Source organism: Rattus norvegicus, chromosome 14 (genome assembly GCF_021556685.1).
Source record: "Rattus norvegicus strain SHRSP/BbbUtx chromosome 14, alternate assembly SHRSP_T2T, whole genome shotgun sequence".
Taxonomy (NCBI): Eukaryota; Metazoa; Chordata; class Mammalia; order Rodentia; family Muridae; genus Rattus; species Rattus norvegicus.
Genome location: NC_141547.1, coordinates 18,947,825 through 18,968,632, shown reverse-complemented (window position 1 = coordinate 18,968,632; position 20,808 = coordinate 18,947,825). Strand labels below are relative to the sequence as shown.

At 43.8% G+C, this 20,808-nt stretch overlaps 1 protein-coding gene and 1 pseudogene across 7 annotated transcripts in view; one reads left to right on the top strand and one right to left on the bottom strand.

Annotated features, from left to right (window-relative positions):
* Slc4a4 (solute carrier family 4 member 4) overlaps positions 1 to 20,808 on the top strand; it is a 450,971-nt gene that overhangs the window by 326,061 nt on the left and 104,102 nt on the right. For all 7 annotated transcript variants that reach the window (XM_087584435.1, XM_087584437.1, XM_087584438.1 and 4 more), the window contains one exon: positions 14,572 to 14,729. In XM_087584435.1, coding sequence (XP_087440561.1) covers positions 14,572 to 14,729 — 158 coding nt within the window. The remainder of the gene's footprint in view (positions 1 to 14,571; positions 14,730 to 20,808) is intronic.
* Positions 12,741 to 13,449, bottom strand: LOC134481884 (gem-associated protein 8-like; annotated as a pseudogene).

The window sequence follows — 20,808 nt, the reverse complement described above, 5'->3', positions numbered from 1 at the left end:
TAGATACCAGGCTTTGAACCAGCATCCCTTAGATGATAAAAATCGGAATCTTCTGCCCCAACAGGACAAATTCATCTCTACTAGCAAGAAACTCGTGATTTTTCTCCCCACTAGAATAAATCATTGAAGTGTTACAAGCTCAGAGCTCAGAGCAAGAAGGAAGAGCTGAAATGAAGCCAGGCTAGCCCATTTCATAGGATAGACTGTGCACACATGTACACAGACAGACAGACAGACACACACACACACACACTGAGAGGCACACACAGTTAATATATACAATAAGAGGCAGAAAGACACACACACACACACACACACACACACACACACACACACACACAAAGAGGCAGAATTCAGGGTTGGAAGATACCCTAGAACAAAGTAGTGGAAGGGACCCTCAGACTCAGTATTCAGACTCAAAGAGACTGTCACCCCTGATGGCTTTAGCCCCCAAGTGCAGAATAAGAAGCTCAGAGGGAAACTCTTGTATAATTTGCCTGGTTATCAGGACGATAACTCGATTCCTCAATTCCTCCTTTTCACTTTGCTGCTATTCTCTATTGTTCTAATTTGGTACATGTTCTTGGAGACCTTGGTGAAGAGAACATGAAAAAAAAACCCTACTGAATAAATAATAGTGTGACTACTACAGATTTAATTACAGCCATACAGCTGCCTGTTTCACGTGCTGTTCTAGGGCCATATGGTCGCTTGTACATCCAAGCCCTGGACGGACTGGCTCAGTGCTTCCCCGAGGATAGTATTGAATTCTCAGAGAACTGATAGTAGTCATTTGGAAGTCAATAGATAGTGTGATTTTCTCTTGCTTACCCCTCACCCCTGCTCCACCAACCCCCGTGACCACAGATGGACTTCAGATTGACAAGCTCTTGTTAAACTGGAGTCGTTAGGTGTTGGAACATTCATTCACACACATCTTAGGAGCCAGGTAGACTTGTCAACCTGACAGCTGATTTTTATTGCCACTTATCATTTGATGGCTGGATTTACTTCTATAGTTAACCACTTGTGACATCTTTTAAACAGCATTTTAGTGGGTTATCATTTTCAGCTTTCCCTCCCAGTAGCATGAGAAAGGCATGGAGGCAGGCTTAAGAGAGTAGGCCTGTATTCAAGATGTACTCAAGAACAGTATGTCTGCTCTTCTGGGAGCACGACCTTGGAGAACATGTCATAGCTTCCCTGGTTCACAGGAGAGCCAGGAGTGAACTCTCCCAGGTCCTTTCCAGTTCTAGAATCCTCTGAGTAGGAGTTAGCTGAGAAAGATGTTCTTGCCATTGACACATCTGGGGGACAGAGGGAGGGTTTCCAGCCCACAGTGCTCTGTGGCTCCCATCTCCTGGTATTTAAAAAAAAATCGCTCTTTCCATTCCTTGAGGTACAAAACTCTTAGAGGTTGGAGTGTACCTAGCACTCAGCCTTAGAAGAGGAACAGTTTTGGTTTTCTTTGAGCCTGTTTTTAAGTGGAATACTATCTCATGCTTCGGTAGTTAAGGATTTTGTATGTCAAGGATCCATTTGATTTTGTGATTAAAAAAACAAGCATGAACCTCTTCAGTTACAAATGTTCAGGGTGATGAAGGCTCAAAGACTGCATGTAACTTGAGGGCACCCACGAACTCCCTGCAACCTCAACAGGCCCCCAAGTCCTCAACTACACCTCTTTTTGTTCTCTGCAAGGGAAGAGACTTGAAAAACTAGCCCTGAGGTCTGAAGCATCAACTCTGAGGTTTATAAGGCGCCCAGGACAGAGCTTTGACGGATTCGTGGGCTGCACTGGGGTCAGTCAAGGTTAGGTGAGATGTGGGGACAGTGCTCTTTGCGTTCTTCACAAGAAAAGCTTTCTGCATGGGTGTTTGTTTTACAAAGCCATTAACTTTCCACTCTCGGTTGCCTACTTTAGTTAGCTCTGATGAGTACGCCCTCCCACCTCTCATGCCTGGAAACTTCTTGTTTTTGAGAGAATACTCTATGTGTTTTCTCAGTTACCCTGGCTGGGATGTGTGCAGAGGAGAATACATGGAAAACACTTCTCCTTAAACTATAATTTTCTCTTAAAGTCGCTAACCCCCACAATGCTAATTGTGTTTGTTTGTTTGTTTTGACTTCATCTGGTTGTTCCCTATGCAACCTTTCTCCCTTTGTGGCAGCTAGAGGTTGCCGGGCAATGAAAGGAAGCCTATGTTTAAAATCTTTCTCTTGGGGGTGGAAGTGGGAAGACTATTGCCTTTTAGATATTAATAGGTAGATCCAGAATTAGACATAAAGGATTTTCCCCCTCTGTGCTGAGCACAGTTGTTCAAGGACAAGAGTGTCATTCTGGGGGATTTCAGATAAATACAATGGTGAAGTCATCATGAGGAATTATATTTATTTTATACAATAGTTGCATTGAATCACCCATGTTCACCTCAGCTCTGGGTCCATCTAATACTGTCGCTTCTTTGTGGGCAAATTTCTACAATAGTCTTGAAGTCAAAGCTCATTAAGGGATGCATTTGTCACATTTAAGTCCCCTGGGGAGTTTCCCTACTGTGGTTATACAACTTTAAATCTGAGCTCCAAACTGAGGGAAGAGTTTTCTCTTCAAGATTTGGAAGGTTCTGTTTAAATTTAAGGTAGAGGTGTGTAAGCAGCAAATTTTTTTTGTTTGTTTTTGTTTTTTTGAGGGTTATATTAAGTCACCATTTGTTGAATATCTACTTTGCCGGGAGCTTTTCCACAGTTGCGTAATATGTGTGTTGTCAGTGTTGTCTGCAGACAAAGGAGCTAAATACAGACGCTAACTCTGGTTTTATCAGCAACCATTCTGTAGGTTAACTAAGGGCACAGGTACGTTGAGAGCTCATCAGATGCTCAGCAAAGTGTCTGATACTTGCCCATGTTGCTGCCGTGTTTGCCTTTGCTACTGAGGACCATTAGGGTTTCCTCTGCTGTGTTCCAGTCAGGGCCCTTTCTGCCCCACATTTCCACCACCTAGGCACTCTGTGCAGTCTACCCTTTTCTTTCTCTGTAATACGTTCTCACTCTCCAGGCACTGCTGAGGCTATCTTGATTCAGAGCCTCTGCATTTCTTCACTCAGTAAGTTTTCTGTGCATGGGGGTCCAGGTGTGACCTCCTTTACTCCTCCTAACAGCTCTACAGTGTAGTCTTTTGTGATCCCCATTTCACAAATGAGAACACTCAGCTTAAAGAAATGGAGCAAGTTGCCCCAGGTCTCACGCCTTGTGTGGGGGAAGAGCCCGGATTAGCTCGGTCTAATTACGAAATCACATCTTATTCTCCATTTGCATTTAGAATATCAGTTAACAGTCCCAAGGCTGCTGTGGAAGCTTAGACTGTAGTCAGCAGCCTTCGGCCTGAGCATTTGCTTAGCCTTTCCACCTTCCCTGATCTCATGCACGTTACCATAATCTGTAGACCTCACTTTCGTCATGGGCGGACGGAGCCAGAAAATGATAGCTTCTTTAGGAAAACGTGAGACTCTGTCACGAAGCACAAAACATCCCTGGCTCAGCTCATAACTAGCGATCACTGGTAGGAAAGGACATTAGTAGTCGTTATCACCATTAGCATCAATAATTTAAAAATAATTATTGGAGTCCTCCGTTTCTTTTGATAACAAAGACACAGTTTCACCTTACTAATATGATATGATGTCTTAAGTGAGGAAGGAAGTCATTGTGCGGCTCAGACAGGTAGGTCTTTCAAAGGCTTGCAGAGAAATCTCCAGCAAAGGACAGCACTGTTAAGCATCTCTGTAGGCGTTAGAGGAAGATGTTGGAAAGTGTTGGCTGGCAATGAGTGCTTACCTGTTCTGGAACAGCAAAAACACCTTCACTTATTTACTGAAGATCTAACTTTCTGTTGTTTGTAGCAGTCAGGGGGACACCATCCATGGGGCTCCCCATACTACACTTGCCTCTGCAGAGGATTCTGATGCTATGACCTAGAGTGAATGAATTAACCTGGGCTTCCGTGTTAAATGTTTGCTGAGCACTTATTTCAAGACTCGGACAATGAAGTACCAGGGAAGCAAAGTTGAATAATACGTAATTAAAAAAACAACCAGATACTTTACATAATGTAGTTATGGTCTGATAAGAGTCTCTGTCCGTGGTGCCTTGTGCCAAATGCAATGACAGCGGACAGGGTAGGGAAGGTCAGGGGACGGGGCAGGGAATCAGGCTCAGATGTATCCTCCCCAGAGGCCAGAGTGAGGAGGTGTAATTGGAGCCGTAGCATATAAGGGGAAGGCAGGGCACACCCACAAGTGGGGACTCATTACCACACAGTACCATGAGTGTTTTCAGTCTCTTTCCTTGGTACACGGAGTGGGTGATCCCTACTTACAATTGGTAGAGGAGAAGAACTTTAAAAAAAATTTTCCCAACTCAGCACCTGGAGTTTGCAGGTTCTCTCTCTTCCAGCCTTTCCAAGGGCTCCGGCCTGTATTCTGACTTTCTTCACCCCAGCTTCTTTCCCTGAGCCATCCATTTCACGCAGCTAAACACTATTAAATATTTTTAAATGTGCTCATCCTAATTTTTAAAGGTTGCGCGTGCAGATGTTTCAACTCGGATTTGCTACATGAAAGGCTTGGAGATTTTTAGGTCAAGAGCTTCTAAAATTGAGGTAATCAAATGTGTTTGTGAGACATGTGAGCATTCGGCAGGGCCGTGGCCTGGGCAGATGGTCTGCTTCCAAGTCCTGGCCTAGTCCTTAGCTCAGTGAGTTCAGTGGGCCTCAGTTTCCCCTCATCCTTAAAATGGCCGGGTGCATTTTTCATAAGTTAGGTATAAGAATTCAATTAAAGTAGTACGCACAAACACACTTTAAAATTACTAAGAGCTAAATTCCCGTTTAGCAGTGTTATGTGTTTGTTTTCTCTTTTTATAACAGACACAAAATGTGGCTTAAAGATTTAGACTCTTAAAGGAGGTCATTGCTTGAAATTTCATCTTGTTTAGGAAATTGGATCCACTTACTGTTATATTTAGTTTGATGGCCATTTGCAAGCATGCTGCCTCGCACGCTCATTTGCATCGACGACGGTGAGATGTCTAAATCTGGGATGAAAAATTGTAAAATCAAATTTTCACCTTCAGGCGATTGTTTTCACTTTGAAGTTGTATTTCTTAAAAAAAAAAAAAAGAAAGAAAGAAACGCAAAAGAAGTTGAAGAGTGCTTTACAAAGTAGAGCAGAACCGCAAAGCCTTCTGGTGTCTCATCTCAGTGGCTTTACACACTTTCAAATTTTGTGAATTTCTGAAACCTCAGACCACATCGTAGATGGTAAGCGCCCAGTAATGTTGTAAGCAAGGGAAGATTTTTATGGACTTAAAGGAATGGCTTCTTTTCCCTCCCTAGATAAATTAGCTAAGACAGACAATACCTGTCAAATCATAAAGTCTAACTGTTAGACTGTGTATGATCACTTGTTTTCCATTGTATAGATTTTTAACTATAATTTCTTTTGCCTTCTCTAGGGTTCATATTGCCTCTTTCATTTTTAAGTGTGTGTGTATGTGTGTGTGTGTGTGTGTGTGTGTGTATGTGTGTGTGTGTGTGTGTGTGTGTGTATGTGTGTGTGTGTGTGTGTGTGTGTGTGTGTGTGTGTGTGTGTGTGCGTGCACGTGCACATGCTGGGAATGTGTGTGGCAGGTCCGGAGCCTTGTCCCCACTTTCATATTTCTTAAATGTTAAATTTCTATAACAGGCGATTATAATATAACATAGTGTGTTAGGCTTTCCTTAAAATCCCAGTGAGATTCAGAGGCGAAGGGATTGTATAATTTATCTTTTAAAACAAGAGACTTTGGAGACTGAAAGAAAGTACTTCTCTGTGCCATCACAGTATGTCAAGTGTAGAAAATTGGGAGCAAATCAGTAGGCATGGTAACCACCTGACCCCTACCCGGAAATCCTCTTTAGGGAAGCCTATGATACCAGGGAAACCTACAACAGAACCAAGCTTGGCAGATGATTTTGTGTGGAGAAGAATAGCAGCTAGAAATTTCCAAACGAAGGCTAGACAATAACCCCCAAAATAAGAAAAAGAGGACCAAAAGAGAAACGGTATTAACAATTCCAAGAGTAGTCTGCTTAGGTAGACAGGACAAGGGGATGGGTAAGTCGAGAGGTAAACTTTACTGGATATAATTATCTTAATGCAATAATGATGGAGGATTTAAAAAATAAGAAGATTCTTAACACCTGCTAGTTTCAGAGGGATGTGGTAGGTCAGGTCTCCTCGATGGTGATTTTGTTAGGAGCGAGTGTGGTGTCGAGGTAGGCATGAGGGCATGCAGTCCATCAGTGGTTACACCAGTTACGATTAAGTAGGCGTCATAGTGTGATGGGTCCCATCTGCAAAACCTTGACTATTCCAATTACTTTCCCTGCAAGAGGGTAGGAAAGCCTAAGATCTAAGTGGGGAATGAAAAAGCCAATTGTTTCAGTGAGCTGCAGAATCCTGCCATTTATAGATGAGCAGCTTTCCCGTCTCAGAACACAACCAGAACTCCACCCCCTCTACTCTTTCTTTTACTTTAGCCACTTAGAGTTCCTAGCTCCTTGACATAGCTCCTCACTAGGTTCATAGCAAAGCACTCTGAAAGTAAGGATGCTCAAGACACTGTGGGAGTTAAGTTTTCATAGCAGACAGGCTGCATGTGTGTAAGAAATTAGAGGAAGGTCTTAGTCTGGAGGAAAGGATATATTAAAAGGGATCTCAAAATAGGCACATCTGGACGCACAGCTTGTATTAAAATCTGTTTTTTTTTTTTAAAAAGCCAAAAGAAAAAAAAAGTCCCAGAATTGCTGAGGTAGCCAAAGTATATTTCAGTGATCGTAGCTCCAAAGATAGCTACTTGAAATTCCTTTCCCTGAAATCGAGGTTGGCCGAAGGGGTTTCTCTGCACTGTGCGTTCTTGTATTTGACCCTATACACTATCCAGTCAGGGCATCCCTGGGAGAAACAACTAAAGATCTCTGAGGGAGGAATGTGTCACACTGTATCTTTGGGATGATTTTACTGGGAAACTTTTAGCCAGATTTATCAGCCTTGGATCTTGTTCTTATTCTCCTGATCTTCTGTTGACTTTTGTGATGTCTCCCTGTTTAATCCATACAGTTTTCTCTTAGTCATTTATGATTGTTCAGAGTTTATCGTGTAAGTCCAGAACCAGTGTTGGTATCATGGCCATTATATTTTCTTGTCGTGGCTATTGTCGCTATTTTGTATCCCTTACAGAAAGTAAGGTATGACTCTGTCTGATGAGCCAATGCTGCGGGGTAGGTTTTTAAACTCTGATGCAGAGAGACACCTTCCCTGAACCCTGTTCTTGGCTATGATTACTGTGCTTCGTGACCTCTCACTGTACAATGTGACTTTCATGTTATTCATGTGTCTTCTTTCGTGACAGCTATTTCTGACCTTGCTTCTCCATTGCACTGTGAAGTTGAGTGTAGAACTTGTGTGTTCTCCACAGTGCCCACAGCTAGACCCTAGGCCCTATCCCTTTTCACAGAGAGCATGGGATTGGATGAAAGAGGGAAATATTTCTGTCCAAAGCAACAGTCTGTGATCAGGTCTCGTACCACAATGCACCTCTTCTGGCAGGAGCTGAAGCATTCTGGGGCACACAGGCTCCTTAAAGGCTTTGAGAATGGCTCCAGTGCAGAAGGATACAAATCCCGCTCTATTGAACCTGGCGCTCCTCAACTCATCTTCAAGTACACGGCTGTGGCTGGGCTCTGCAGTGGATAGGAACACACTCCAAACTGCTTTAAGCCTGAAGAGGAGGCACTGTTTTCCTAAACTGGGGCAACCTTCTTAGAGGGGCCTTAGGACACATATGACCGATCATGACTGGGGCCTCAGCTATCCCTCTCCTTGCCCACTTTCTCTCCTGCTTTTGTTTGTCTTTGGGTTCTGTCTTCATTTTTCCCTGATAGTTTTGAGACTTTCCCTTCCACTTGGGCAGGAACAACTGCTACTGACTGGGAGGATGTTGTTCTTTTTACATATGAGTGCAATTTCTTTTAACAAAAGAATTTGTTCTCTCATACGGGTCAGGTCTATATCCTTTGTTCCAGTTCTTGTTAGGAAAGTAGTTCACTAATGGTGACCTGGGTCTAGGTCATTTATTTATGGGTGATATGAATGGCTCACTTCTTTAAAGAAAGAGGAAGGCTGGGTGGATGGCTCATTGGTTAGACACCTTTTTAGAAGCATGAGTGCTAGAGTTATGAAGTGAAGAGGAGGGTATTTATTATTCCACCCGGGAGGCTGAAGAAGGGGATTACCGGAGTAAGTTGGCACGTGAGACTAGCCATGTGGAAAAGGTCTGGATTTTACTGAAGACCCAATTGATTGGATTTTGTAGAAAAGCAACCAAGGATGATTCCCAAGTCCTCTAGCCTCTGCATGCCTCCACATCTGCATACCCCTATCTGTTCATATTCATGTAAAAAAGAAATCTCATACATGCATGAACACAAAAATAGGAAAAAGTATAAAAGATAAACAAAAGGAATGGAAAAATCTTACAGAGAAAAGTAGAAATCATAATTGCCATTCATTCATTCAACGATTATTAACCTCTCTTTTCAGACACTGTCAGAGACGTAAGGAACCTAAGTAACACTGGGCACATTAGACGACCGTTTCACATAGAGGGATCTTATATTGCTGTGAGGAGGAAGGCAATGAAGATGAGAGGTCCACATGGCATGTGTGATGGGAGATACATACAAGATAAACCCAGGGTAGAAGAGAGGTATGGGGAATGTTCGTGTGGAGAGGGAGAAAGCGTCTTGACTCATACGGGCAGGGAAAGTCTCTCCACTAAGAGTGACCTTTAATAGATCGTAAGGGACTGAGGAAGGGACCCCTGAAGACATTATTGTAGAGGAAAACAGCAGCTATGACAGAAGGACCTGAGCTAAGGAATCCTGCAGCACACGGATGAGGACATAGATGCTGGAATGTTTGCTAGAGCCAAGGCCTGGAGAAAGTGGAAGGAGGTCAGGACATGGAGCTTATGGTTTCTGGATGATGCTATGATTGGGGAGTTTTCATAGTTGTCTGGGTAAAACCTCAGAAATGGCCGCCAATAGAGGGTTTCGAGTCCAGAGATATACCTGATCTGGCTGCTTTCATGAATAGTTTGGGAACAAAGGCAGAAAATGGCACTCGAGGCAGGAAGCCAGTACCACAAGGAAAATGATCACAGCATGGATGTTGATAAGAAACAGTGGGATTCTAGATAGATGGTGACCGTAGCTCTAGCAGGATTTGCTGAGAGATTAGACCTAGGCATGAAAGTACAAGAAGGCGTGACGATGACAGCAAAGTCTTGGGGCTGAGCTATGGAGGAATGGAGTTGCTGTTCAGAGGTCAGTAAAGACTGCAAGAAATGCTGGCAGGCGGTGGGGTGGGGTGGAAGGGAGGGGTGGAGGGGAGGGGAAAGGCACTCTCAGAAAGGCTCATTTTGGATGTGTGGAATGAAATGTGCGTCAGAAATCCATTTGAAGGTGCTTTAGGCCTGGAGTTTTGTGAAAGTTCCTGGCTTAGGTTACGTATTTTAGGTCATCAGCATGAGGGCGAGTTTTAAAAGTATGAGACTTGACAAAATCTTGCAAGGAGAGTGCTCAGGTAGGGAAGATTCATCTAAGGTCTGAATGGCAGGAACACAGCAGTCTCAGTGAAAGCGTGACACAGCTAGGCAGACCCTGTTCTGTATTTAGCGGCCTGGATATTCTGCATATTTTTGTGAGCCGTGTGGATGTTGCAGTGGAGCCCTAAAAGCTTCTATAACTTTTCCGGACAGTTTGATGCTCTATTGATCTGGTTTTCATTGCTACAAAATCCATTTCTCCCCCTTATAGTGTTTATTACAGATGAAGTATGTGTCGAGTGGCTCCTGAGCGTATTCCCAGTGAACTAACTGCTCTGACTTGTTTCCACACATCTAACGCAAGTGTGACTCAGAATTGACTAGTGGAGTTTCCAAGGAAGGGGGCTGAGGGAGTGGAACAGGCTCTGCTGAGCTCTGAAGGGTGCTCCTTGGTCAGAAGTATGAGGCTCATGAGTACAGCAACCACAGAGGACTGCAGTCAGCATGCCTAGCTATGGTAGTCAGGAATCATGGGAGGAGAGTGATCGTCCAGCCGGACTCTTATATACTTTCCATTCTGTGTCCATAAAGGAGGGCTCTTAGGAAAGAGTTCAAGGACTTCTTTTGCCACCCAGCCACACTTCAGCCTGCTTTGTGTAATTGAGAACCCTTCATTAGCTTCCTAGGTACCAGCAATTCTGACGACTTGAGGGCAGTGGGCCTTTTTTAGGGCTTCTGTTTTAAGAATTTTTTTGTCCTTTTTTAATTTTCCTAGTGTACAAAATACACCAGGGGTTTCAGTAGGTTTTCCTAGGTCCACGTCATTGTACGTTGTTCATATTCAGCCCACGACTTCCCTCTGTCTTTCCTCCCTCTTCTCTGGTCTCCTTCCCATCTTCAAACAATTCCCCTTTGTTTTTTCATATAACCGTTCCACATATATGTGTACGTATATGTGTGTGCATAAAATCTGATTTGTGCACGTAACAGAAGAAAATGTGTCAGTTTGTCTTCATCCGGTTACATTCTCTTGTTCTCTGTCTCCCTTCACTTAGATCCATATATATGTGTATATATATATGTATATATACACATACACATATATAAGCCTGTGTGTATATATAAAATTTAAGTGAAGATAGCATATATGAGATAAGAGAATACACGTGATGTTTATGTTCAGCATCTGGTCCAATTCATGTAACAAGATGATTTGTTCTGTACAGGTTTCTTATAAATGATATTATAAATATAACTTTTAATATAATTCTTGAATATTTTGTAAAGCTCCATCCTGCTTAGAAGTAACCACATTGTTGATACCTAAGAATACATGCTCCACTTTGTCCTGTGTATTTATTTACTTTGGGTCCCACTAAGACCTTAGCCCTATTTTCCTTTCTAACTTTATAGCCGTCTTCTCAAGCAGATGGGGACAGAAGGAGACGCAGGGTTACAGGGGACTGGACATCAGTTTTCATGTCATGTCTTTTCCCCAGTTAAGAAACTCTTAAGTTGAAGTTTGAGAGGAAAATCTTGACCCAGCCTCCTTACTAATCGGGCGTATTGAGTGGTGTCTGCTGCTTCCTAGTTTAGTAGTAATCTCTGGCTGAAACCATTAAACTCACTGGTGCTTTTCACATGAAGGGTGAGACATTTATATTGGGTAAAAATTGTTTATCTGAAGTCTGTACCTTTTGTATGGTCTTGTAAAGGTCTTATCTTTATCCTTTTCATTGTGACTGATATAATTCCCCTAAATCGTACAAACGAACAATGCCTATTGGACAGACTTCCAAATCAACCATGTCCTGAGGCCTTCATTGAGAGAGAAAACAACTTTACACTCTCCCATCTCCCCTTAATCCTCCAAACACTTCCCTCCCCCTCACCACCAGCTCACTTTCGCTTCACTGCAAAAATAGGAGTCCTTAGAAGCCCTCACCACTACCTAGCTCGTCTCTCAAATCACCCACGTTCAAACCCACCCAGTCTGCTTTCCTGCTAGGGTACTAAGCTGTGTCCCTGTATACAGCTGACTCCTCTGTCTGTGATGTGGGTACCACCCCTGCTCAGTAGTTCCAGGATGCTTGCCTTTGCGGTTATTTTTGTAGCAATTCTCTACAGTTCCTGTAGCAGTAATCTGCCTCCACTAGCTCTCTCTGCTCACTTTCTGAAAGGGCTGCAATAGCTACACTTTTCAACTTTGTTCCATTTTGCACTGTCCTCCATCTGCCTCTCCATTTCTCAGCGTTCCTTTGTAGCAATATTTTTCTATGGAACAGTCTCTGCCTCCAGTCTCCACTTGTTGCTTGGTTGGTTCCTGATGTCCACTGAACCTACTCTTGTCAAGACTTCCCAGTGTGGCTATTGTGCAGGCTCTTTGGTCCACTCTTTTTTTTTTAAACAAATAAAGTTTTATTGAAACACGGTCACATTTGTTTGTTTATTAACTATGGCTGGTTTTATGCTAGGAAGACAGGGATAGGCAGTTATGACATAGAAAACATGGCCTGCCAAGTCCAGAGTATTTACTCTCAGGTCTTTTATAGAGCATGAGGGCTGATACCTAGCTGAGTGCCACTTGTCTTACTGCCACTTGCATCATTTTCAGAGGCATCCAAAGAGCTACAGTCAGAGAAAATATGTGGACAGGAGCCCAGTGTAGGGTTGCAAACCTGCAAGCTAGCATTTGAGGGGTGGAAGCAGGAAGATTTAAAGAGTTTGTAGCTGGCATGGGCTGTATGACAACTGATCAAAAAAAAATGTAGCAATACATGACATGTGGCTTAAGGCTTTTATGACGTTCCGGAAGGTTTCAAGAAGGAAAGTGAAAATGCAAAACAATAGGCAGTATCTCTAGGCAATAATTTCAACGAACTGGACTGTTGCAGGGAAAACCTAGGGCCGGTGCAGTACACATGTCAAGTGAACATTCCTCGTGCTGGCAACAGTATATCTTCTGCTGACAGAACAATAAGTGGTTGACAGACCGTATCCGCCATGTTGGTATACAGGCCTTTTTCTCTGAAAATGTCCATGAGAGATGAAATTAGGAATGGTGAGGCATTGCCTGGGGTTCCGGTGCCCAGGACTCAGGACTTCAGGGGAATGACAGGCCAGTACTTCGACTGCTTTCTGTCACAGTGCTTGTCAAAGCTCAGCTGCACTGCCGCCTCCATGGCCAGGATCTCGGGAGCACTGTTCCCATATAAGCTCTTCATCTCTGCCTGGCGCTGCTCCCAACGCCTCTTAGATGGGGGCTCCACTGACCTGTGGTGGTTGAAGTACAGGCCGTGGTCCGCATTCACATAGTCACTCAGACGCTCCTCATCAAGCTGCTGCTGTCGCTGTCACTCTTCTCCGTGCCTCTCAGTCTGTACTGGTGGAGCTCCTCGGTGATCTCCATATTGCTCAGGTCACCCTTCACTCTGTCCTCTGAATCCGACTCCAGCTCTTCCTCTTCACGCAGTGCTTCACCTTCTCTTGTGGATGCCTGGGTTCTATGGCTATTGCGCAGAGGCTGCTCAGAGCTTTTGAGATGGGAAACACTGTAGGGAGACTCCTGCCAGTCCTATGCTGGCCTTGAGAGGTCCAAGGGTGTCTAGCCTCATAAGCAAGGGAGTTCCAGGGAAGAACTCCGTGAGGGAAGAACCATGGGGAGGTGAAATAGGAATCCCTGAGCTTTCTGTAGGCATTCTGTTGGCTTTGCATCCAGAGCCTTGCGTGATGATGCTGCTGCCAGTATCTTGCATGTACTGGGTGAGAATACCAAGATTCAGTAGCCCTTCATTTGGAGACCATTGCTGTTTTCTCTAACTGCAAAAGTCTAAGCAGGAAATCGTGGGCACACAGCTTGCAGATCTCGGGAGGTGGGCAACAACAGACCTGGTTCTCATAGTAAGGAGTTAAAAGGAGCTGGTCCACTCTTTTAAGTTTCATGTTTTGGAACCTCCACCAGCCTAGCATACAGCTGCAAATACCTGGTCATCATTTCGGCCTTCCTTCGCTGGCTGTTGCTAAGTCCTGGTTTTCCTCTTCTCACGTCTCTGTGCCACTGTCCTCTGCAACACCTTCTATTTCTATGAAGGACAGAGGGGCCCAGGGCTTGGGTATTTATGCTGTTCTTAGCCTATATTTACACTCAAGGTTGTGATTTTCTGTTCTGTGGCCTTCAATACTGGTGGCTCCCAAAGTCATGATCACTTCGCATAGGAGACATCTTCCTACCTTCTGACACCCTTTCCCATAGCCTTTGGTGACTGATGACATGGTGCCCATCATAAGTGCAGCTTAGCTCTTCTTCTTGCCTTTGCTTCTTAGCTTCCTACACTTGGCTTCTCACTATTCCTTTAGCTAACAACCTCCTTGTTGTTCAAAGGCTTTCCCTTTACTTGCATAGTGTTTCAGTGTAGGACCTTGCCCAGGGCTTGTGCCCTTTCTCTACTGTTAGATGTGTTTCTCAGATGCCTTCATTGACAACTCTGAAAAGTAGAACTTTCTTGTCTGTCTTATTTTTCTTCTTAGTCTTTATCGTATTTTAAATCGTATTTTATTTCCCCCTAGGTAGTAATCCCCCTAAGCAGGATATGAAATGGACCTTTCTTTCTGCTAGCCCTGTGTTTTAGATCATTTTCTTTCTGATAGTGAAGTCTCAATGGTGTATTGAGTGAGTGAATAAATCACTTAAAAAGATGTGTTGCACACTAATATTAATGTATTGTATGCTATTGCACCCTTCGTATGTTTTTGAAGGGACAGATAAATGTTTACTATAATGTAATAGTTGGTCATAATATGCAAATGTCTGGCCAAGGGCTGCTGTGTAAAGACTCATTTAAAGAGGTTTCCTAGGAGTAAGGTATATGGTGTACTTTCTTACTCTCTCTTGAAATAAATTCTATTTTCTTTGCCCTTTCCGTGCAGCTGAAGAATAAATTCATGAAAAAACTGCCCCGTGATGCAGAAGCTTCCAACGTGCTCGTTGGGGAGGTTGACTTCTTGGACACTCCCTTCATTGCCTTTGTTCGTCTACAGCAGGCTGTCATGCTGGGTGCCCTGACTGAGGTGCCTGTGCCCACAAGGTAAGCTGCTCTCCTTCCAACCAGGGTTCACAGGGTGCTTATAGGGAAATGCCATGCCTCTTAGGTTCCAGAACCAGTGGAACGAGGGTGCACTGTGCACTGGAGAGGTTTCATCTGGAATAGTGGCTGGCTGACAGGTGTGCTCTTAAATTACATGTCACTTGAACAGTAATAGTGATGGCAGTGATAGTAAACGACTGGCCTCTGTGCCGGCTTCTTCTTGTGGGCTATTCTCTACAATCATTTGATAAGACTTTTAGTAAGCAAACTCTAGTAGCCATGTCGAGACGCCGAGTTTAAATACCTTGTCCGAAATGGCACAATGAGTAAGTTGTTCAGAGGTCGTAGATGTTTTTATTTCTTTCGTCTAATCAGGAAAGTGTGACTGGGCTCACACATGTAGAAGCACCAACACATAGATGCATATGCATGCCTAAGTGGGCTTCTTTGTAAAGACTTGACCACCACCCTAAGCACTTAAATCCATACATTTTATAGTAAGCATGCCATTTTGCCTTCAAAGGAAGTGTTTGTTTGTGTTATGATCACGTGACGCTCTACTGTTCTTACCCTAGAAGTCATTCTAGAAGCCTCCCTGCCAGCTATCTCTGAAGCTGTACTTAGTGGTTTGCACGCTTGACTTAGGCACAAGACTAGCTGAAGAGATGCTAAAACCTCGCTTAGACTTGTGCTGAGGATGAGGCCACAGAGGAGTTTGTAGCTTCAGATTGACATCAGGAAATTACTACCTGATTTGGGGGAGGAATGTGCTTGCCGTGGGACCCAGGGTAGAGTTAGGTGACTCTTTTTTTCTTGGTAGTTTCTACACGTGAACAGGAAGGGCTGTAGATCCCTCTCACTGGACTCAGAGGATCTGAGCATGGTTAACCAACGGTGATGAGAGGTTCAAGGTTTGTTCTGAGCTGGCTTAGGGAGAAAATGAGAAGCAAATGTCCCGAAGCTCTTTTCAGCTCAGCCAGTCTTCCTGCTCACGAAGGCATCCTCCCACCCATGGTTTTTAAATACCTGGGGCAGACACCGGGCATGCAGCATTGGCGAAGAGGTAGTCACAGCTGTGCAATTAATGGGCTAATTGTGATTGGTGTTTTCTATAACATTCCGGCGGAGGCTTGCAATTCTGTCTGAGCAATCACCTTAGCAAGCCGCTGACTCAGGATGGCTGGAGTCCAGCTCAGTGCCCCAGTGGCTTTATTTATGTCTTTGCACTAACTTTACTAGGGCTTGAAAGAGAAAACATGCCGAGAAGTGTTAAAGAAGATTGCTCTTGCATTTTTTATTACCGTTTTTTTTCTTTGGAAGCTACAAATAAAAAATATTTTAAGGGCCTCTGTTTAAACAGTGATACACATCCAGGAAGCCGGAACCCATGGCCATTTGTGTGTCTCTCTTACCACCTCCTTCCTGTCTGGCCCATTCTTTTCTTCATTTTCTTCTGCACCAGGGCGAAGTATTAATTTAGAGTTGAAAAATGGCATCATCTGAAGGGAGAGAGGAGCGAAGCCATTTATTTTAGAGAAGTGAAGAGGTGTAATTCAATATCATAAAACGATTTCAGAGCTGTAATCTGAACGATATACCCTCAGATATTAATATTGTTCCAGGAAATACTTTATCTGTTTGCTGTCTTCTGGATCAGGGTAAACTGTAATCACTAGTGGAGAGGCTCCTTAGCGTTCTCTCTCTCTCTCTCTCTCTCTCTCTCTCTCTGTGTGTGTGTGTGTGTGTGTGTGTATGCATGTATGTATTTACAATGGCTGCATCCTATGAAATGCAATAATGGAAATCCCACAAGGAATGTATAGTCACTGTCTTTACCCTGTCTGTAGTTCCTGTAAACGACCCAGTCTGTACCCCGTGTTGGACTTTGACTTGTACACTGCTCCGTTGCTCTGCAGGCATACTTGTAAAGTCTTTTATCACACACGTCTTCTCACGGTCATGTTTCCCCTTAGATGTGGAGGAGGGTTATGCTGTGAGTGCTAATACCACTCTTCCTGGGAAACAGTTTTACTGTCTTTCCTGTGGTGGGCAATCTCAAGAGTTTGGCCCTCTGCTGTCCTTCCTAGCTCAGCTCTCAGAATTCCTTGTTTACTTCACTTCTTGTGGTCCATGGTAGCCTCTTACGTGCAGCGCTGTGGCTGTCAGTCACTGGGTAGGTAGGTGTCTGTGCAGGGGTGACCCTGGCTTTTCATGTCAAACACACTAGTCTTTGATGTCTGGTGACTTGGTGGAATGTGTTTACGGTGTTTTTAATATTTTGCAGGCACTTTTCTTGATATCACTTTATATACGGTCTCACACATACACACACATACACACACATACATCCAAACACACACACATACACACATTCACACAAACACACATACAAACACACACACACACATGTACACACACTCACACACACATACACACACGATAAATGGGAAGATTTGCTATTAGCTAGTAGTAGAATGTCACGTCACATTTCTGACTCTATAGCCAAAGTTTAGGGGCAACTTAGAGAGGTTAGGATAATCCACTTTGGTATGGTAAGAAGCAATAGCAAGTGTAAACAAGTTTTGTCTCCTTTGGATCATGGTCTAAGATAAAAGGCCAGTCAGTGAGCTTTAGAGTCTTAAGTAGTGCAGTGTTTCTCTTTAGCATTTTATAAATTAATACATACTGCATGTTATAATCACTTGCCTATGAGAAGTAGTTTGTACTTAATCATGTTAAAGCATTATAATGTTTTAGAGGGGTTGAGATAACATCCCTGCTATGGACTCTCTGTGTGCTTTACTGTTGTCCATGGTGGTAGTGATGGTGTGTGGTCCTCGTGAAGCTGCACCTTAGCTACATCTTCCAAAGCTGCATAATGGGTTGCTTGATTCACTGCTGCTTCAGAGAAGGGGGTAAGGGATGGGTACCTGCTGGGTTTATAGAGGAGATAGTCGTTATCTGATGAGGAAGGGGGAATGCATCCTTTCTAAAAAGACTAAGTGCTTCAGGAAGGCTGACTCCTTTTCTGATTCCATACTTGTTCTGCCTCTAATAATCTTGAGAATGTGAGTATAGGCCCCTAGTTCTGGACAGGAATCAGCTGATGTTTTTTTTTTTGTTGTTGTTGTGAAGTATGCCAGAGGCATCCCCTGCAGGCATAATTAGTTACTTGCAAAACTTTGCAAAATTAGGAAGGGGCCTCCTGAGGACTCAGAGACAACTGGAACCATTATAAATTCCAATGCTGACGTCTGTAGTTGTGCGTGAGTAGAACAAACGTAGTAACATGAGCTCATGTTCTTCCTCCTGAGCTGTCAACATGTGTTCATGTCCAGTCACACAAATGCAATGCTCACTAGTGATTCGTTAATAAAGAGAAAGGCTTCTGGTGAAAACTTCTGGTTCTGTGCATTGACAAAACCCAGCTTGCATCATGAAGGCAGTTTTCAGTACATTATGAAAGCTGAGCTTGGCAGGATGTACAACAGTTGTAAATGTTGTAGCAGCTTTTGCTTCTCTGGGGGTGAAAGGGCAGGGGGTGGGCATTAGGCAGAGAGGGTTCTGCTTTCAGGGTTGTTCCCAGCTTTCTCAGGTCTCCCCTCTCCTCATATCCATGGCAACGGTGCTGTGCATTAGAAGCTGCTCCAGCTTTCCGATCCTCCCGTTGAAACTCTTAGCTTACAGTGAGACTCTGATGTACACTTAACGCCCAGAGTTCTTCCTATGATACTTTGGGAGTAGATCTCCGGCCTGTTCCTAACCGAGGTAATACAAAACCCTTTACAACTTGGTCATTCTGTTATTTCTACTTGGCACCTGATGACATTTCCTAGTGAAGAGATTTTTTATTTTAACCTAGATCCCTTTCCATCCGGGTTATTGGGCCAATATAATTCTTGCACTCTGACTTATTGTTTTAGTACATGTTGTAGCTATCACCACACTAACCTATTACTTCCTTCCTTTGGTATTATGGGGCAAAGACCAAACAGTAAACGTTTTATAGAAAACGTTTGCCCTTGTGTTAACTTGGTAGCTCCGTTACTCTGTCCAAAGTGGTTCCACAGTTACCTCCTCCCTGCCTAGTTTGACGTCTGAGGACTGTTACTGATCAAGAGTGTTTCCTCACAGAGAACCCACTATTCAATTAGGTTCTGTTACCTTGTGTCCAATCTGAGAGTGAATCTACATATCAGTTCCAGAGTGAGTCTTTAGAAGCTCACGGCCATGGGAGAAAGATGGGAGATGCACAAAGTGGCCCAGGCAAGGGTTAGCAATGATTGTGTATTATTTGAAAAGTTAATATCTAGATACATAAAAACAATAAAAAGGGCCAGACAGGAGAAGTCCAATACAGATATACTAAACAAAGGAGCCAGTGTCAAGACATCTTTCTTCTGTGATACCCACAATCTGCCTGTTTACCCTAAAACTGCCATTTCTGCCGTGCACGACCCTCGATAGACAGGCTAGCCGAACTGGTAAATGTAACCAGTACTAACTTTTCTGAATGCGACTTCACCTCAGTGGCTAAATATCTGTGCCTGCATTGTGCTGAGATTAGTGAGCACTCCCTTTAGAAACCACCATCAAACCCTTTGCTGCCAAGAAGGACTCTGTGTTGTCGCCCAGGTTGGCTTATTGCTGTATCAAGCATCAGTGGAGGTGGTGGAAGAACGGAAGTGTGGCTCTGATAGTGACCACTTTCAGTCTTGGGCAGCCTTTCAGAGTCTCCAGTTGCCTTTGCTGTGTCCTTCACGGGGCACCCCTACACAGTGAGCCTCCCTCGCCTCTGCTCTAGGACAGGCAGATAAGCATGGGGTGGTTTTATGGTTATTCTGATAACAGGATCTGAATATTGGAACTTTTAAGGAGGATGGTTATAGTTTTAATTTCTGTTTCTTTTTTAAAGAGATCTTTGGAGTGAATTTTACAAATGGAGAAAAAATGCTAGGACCATTTTTGGAATAGATGGTGACATCCATTTATGGAGCATTTGATGTCAGTCCTCTTCTTTTTAAAGTGAGTTAGGGAGTTAAATATTCAGTGAAGTAAACTACTAAATGGTTCCTGGTGCCATCAGTTCTTGTCTCCTCTTCCTTGTCCCCGGCTACATAAGAATCCACAATTCTTTTCCCAAGAGCCATGTGGGAAAATGACTGTGGGATTGGGTTTGTCTAATGAATCACAGCCCCGGTGTATCGAAGAACAGGCGACACCCCACAGTCGGTAAGGGAGCAATGGAATCTAAGGTGCCGGTGGACCCACCATATTCAGTCATTCTGGTTGTGTTGTTGTTTTGACCCTGTCGGTTAAGCCCAAGCATCACTCATAGCAGCCTCATGTTTTGTCACTGAGCTCTGTGCTCAGCCCTGTGCTTTGCTAGACATAAGCCTTGGGCTCACCTGCCATCTTCTCCACCCCCAGATTCCTTGCCCTTAAACGGGATGAGCTCTGCTTTGCAGAAGGTTGTGTGGGAACTCGAATAAGGCGACGGGTGTGCTTCCAGGTTTTCTGAAGCCGTGCAAACGTATGATGCTGTCGTATGTGTTGTCTTTATTTTCTCCCTGTTAGGTAATGCATGAGCAACGGTGAGGCAAGCCTTTACCCAGTGTCACCTTCTGTACATCTTTCTTACTTACTGATCAGGCGCCACCTTCCTCAGCGGCGACACACGTCTTCACCTTCATGGTGAGAGATGCATTGCTTCCAAAACAACAGGCTTGTCATTGCTTATATCAGGACACATTTGCTCTGAAGCAATGCCTTTCTATTATCAAGAAAATAAATCAGGGAAAGAATACGAGGGTACCCACAAGGGCTTCTCACCGTCTGCGAATGGTACTTTATTTATTTAATTTTTAACATCTCTTATATATTTCTCTCGCCTTTCTATCAGTGTGCCCGTCACCTGTGAAGGTTTGGTTTCTGCTGAATCCCACTCCGCTGAATAGCAGCACCATTTCCCAAGAATATGGAGAAGAGCAGTTGTCACTGCCCGTACTGGGTACAGGGAAGTCAGAGAAATCAGAAAGTGCACAAGTCTCTGCTGTTAAATGTCGTTCACACACTTGCA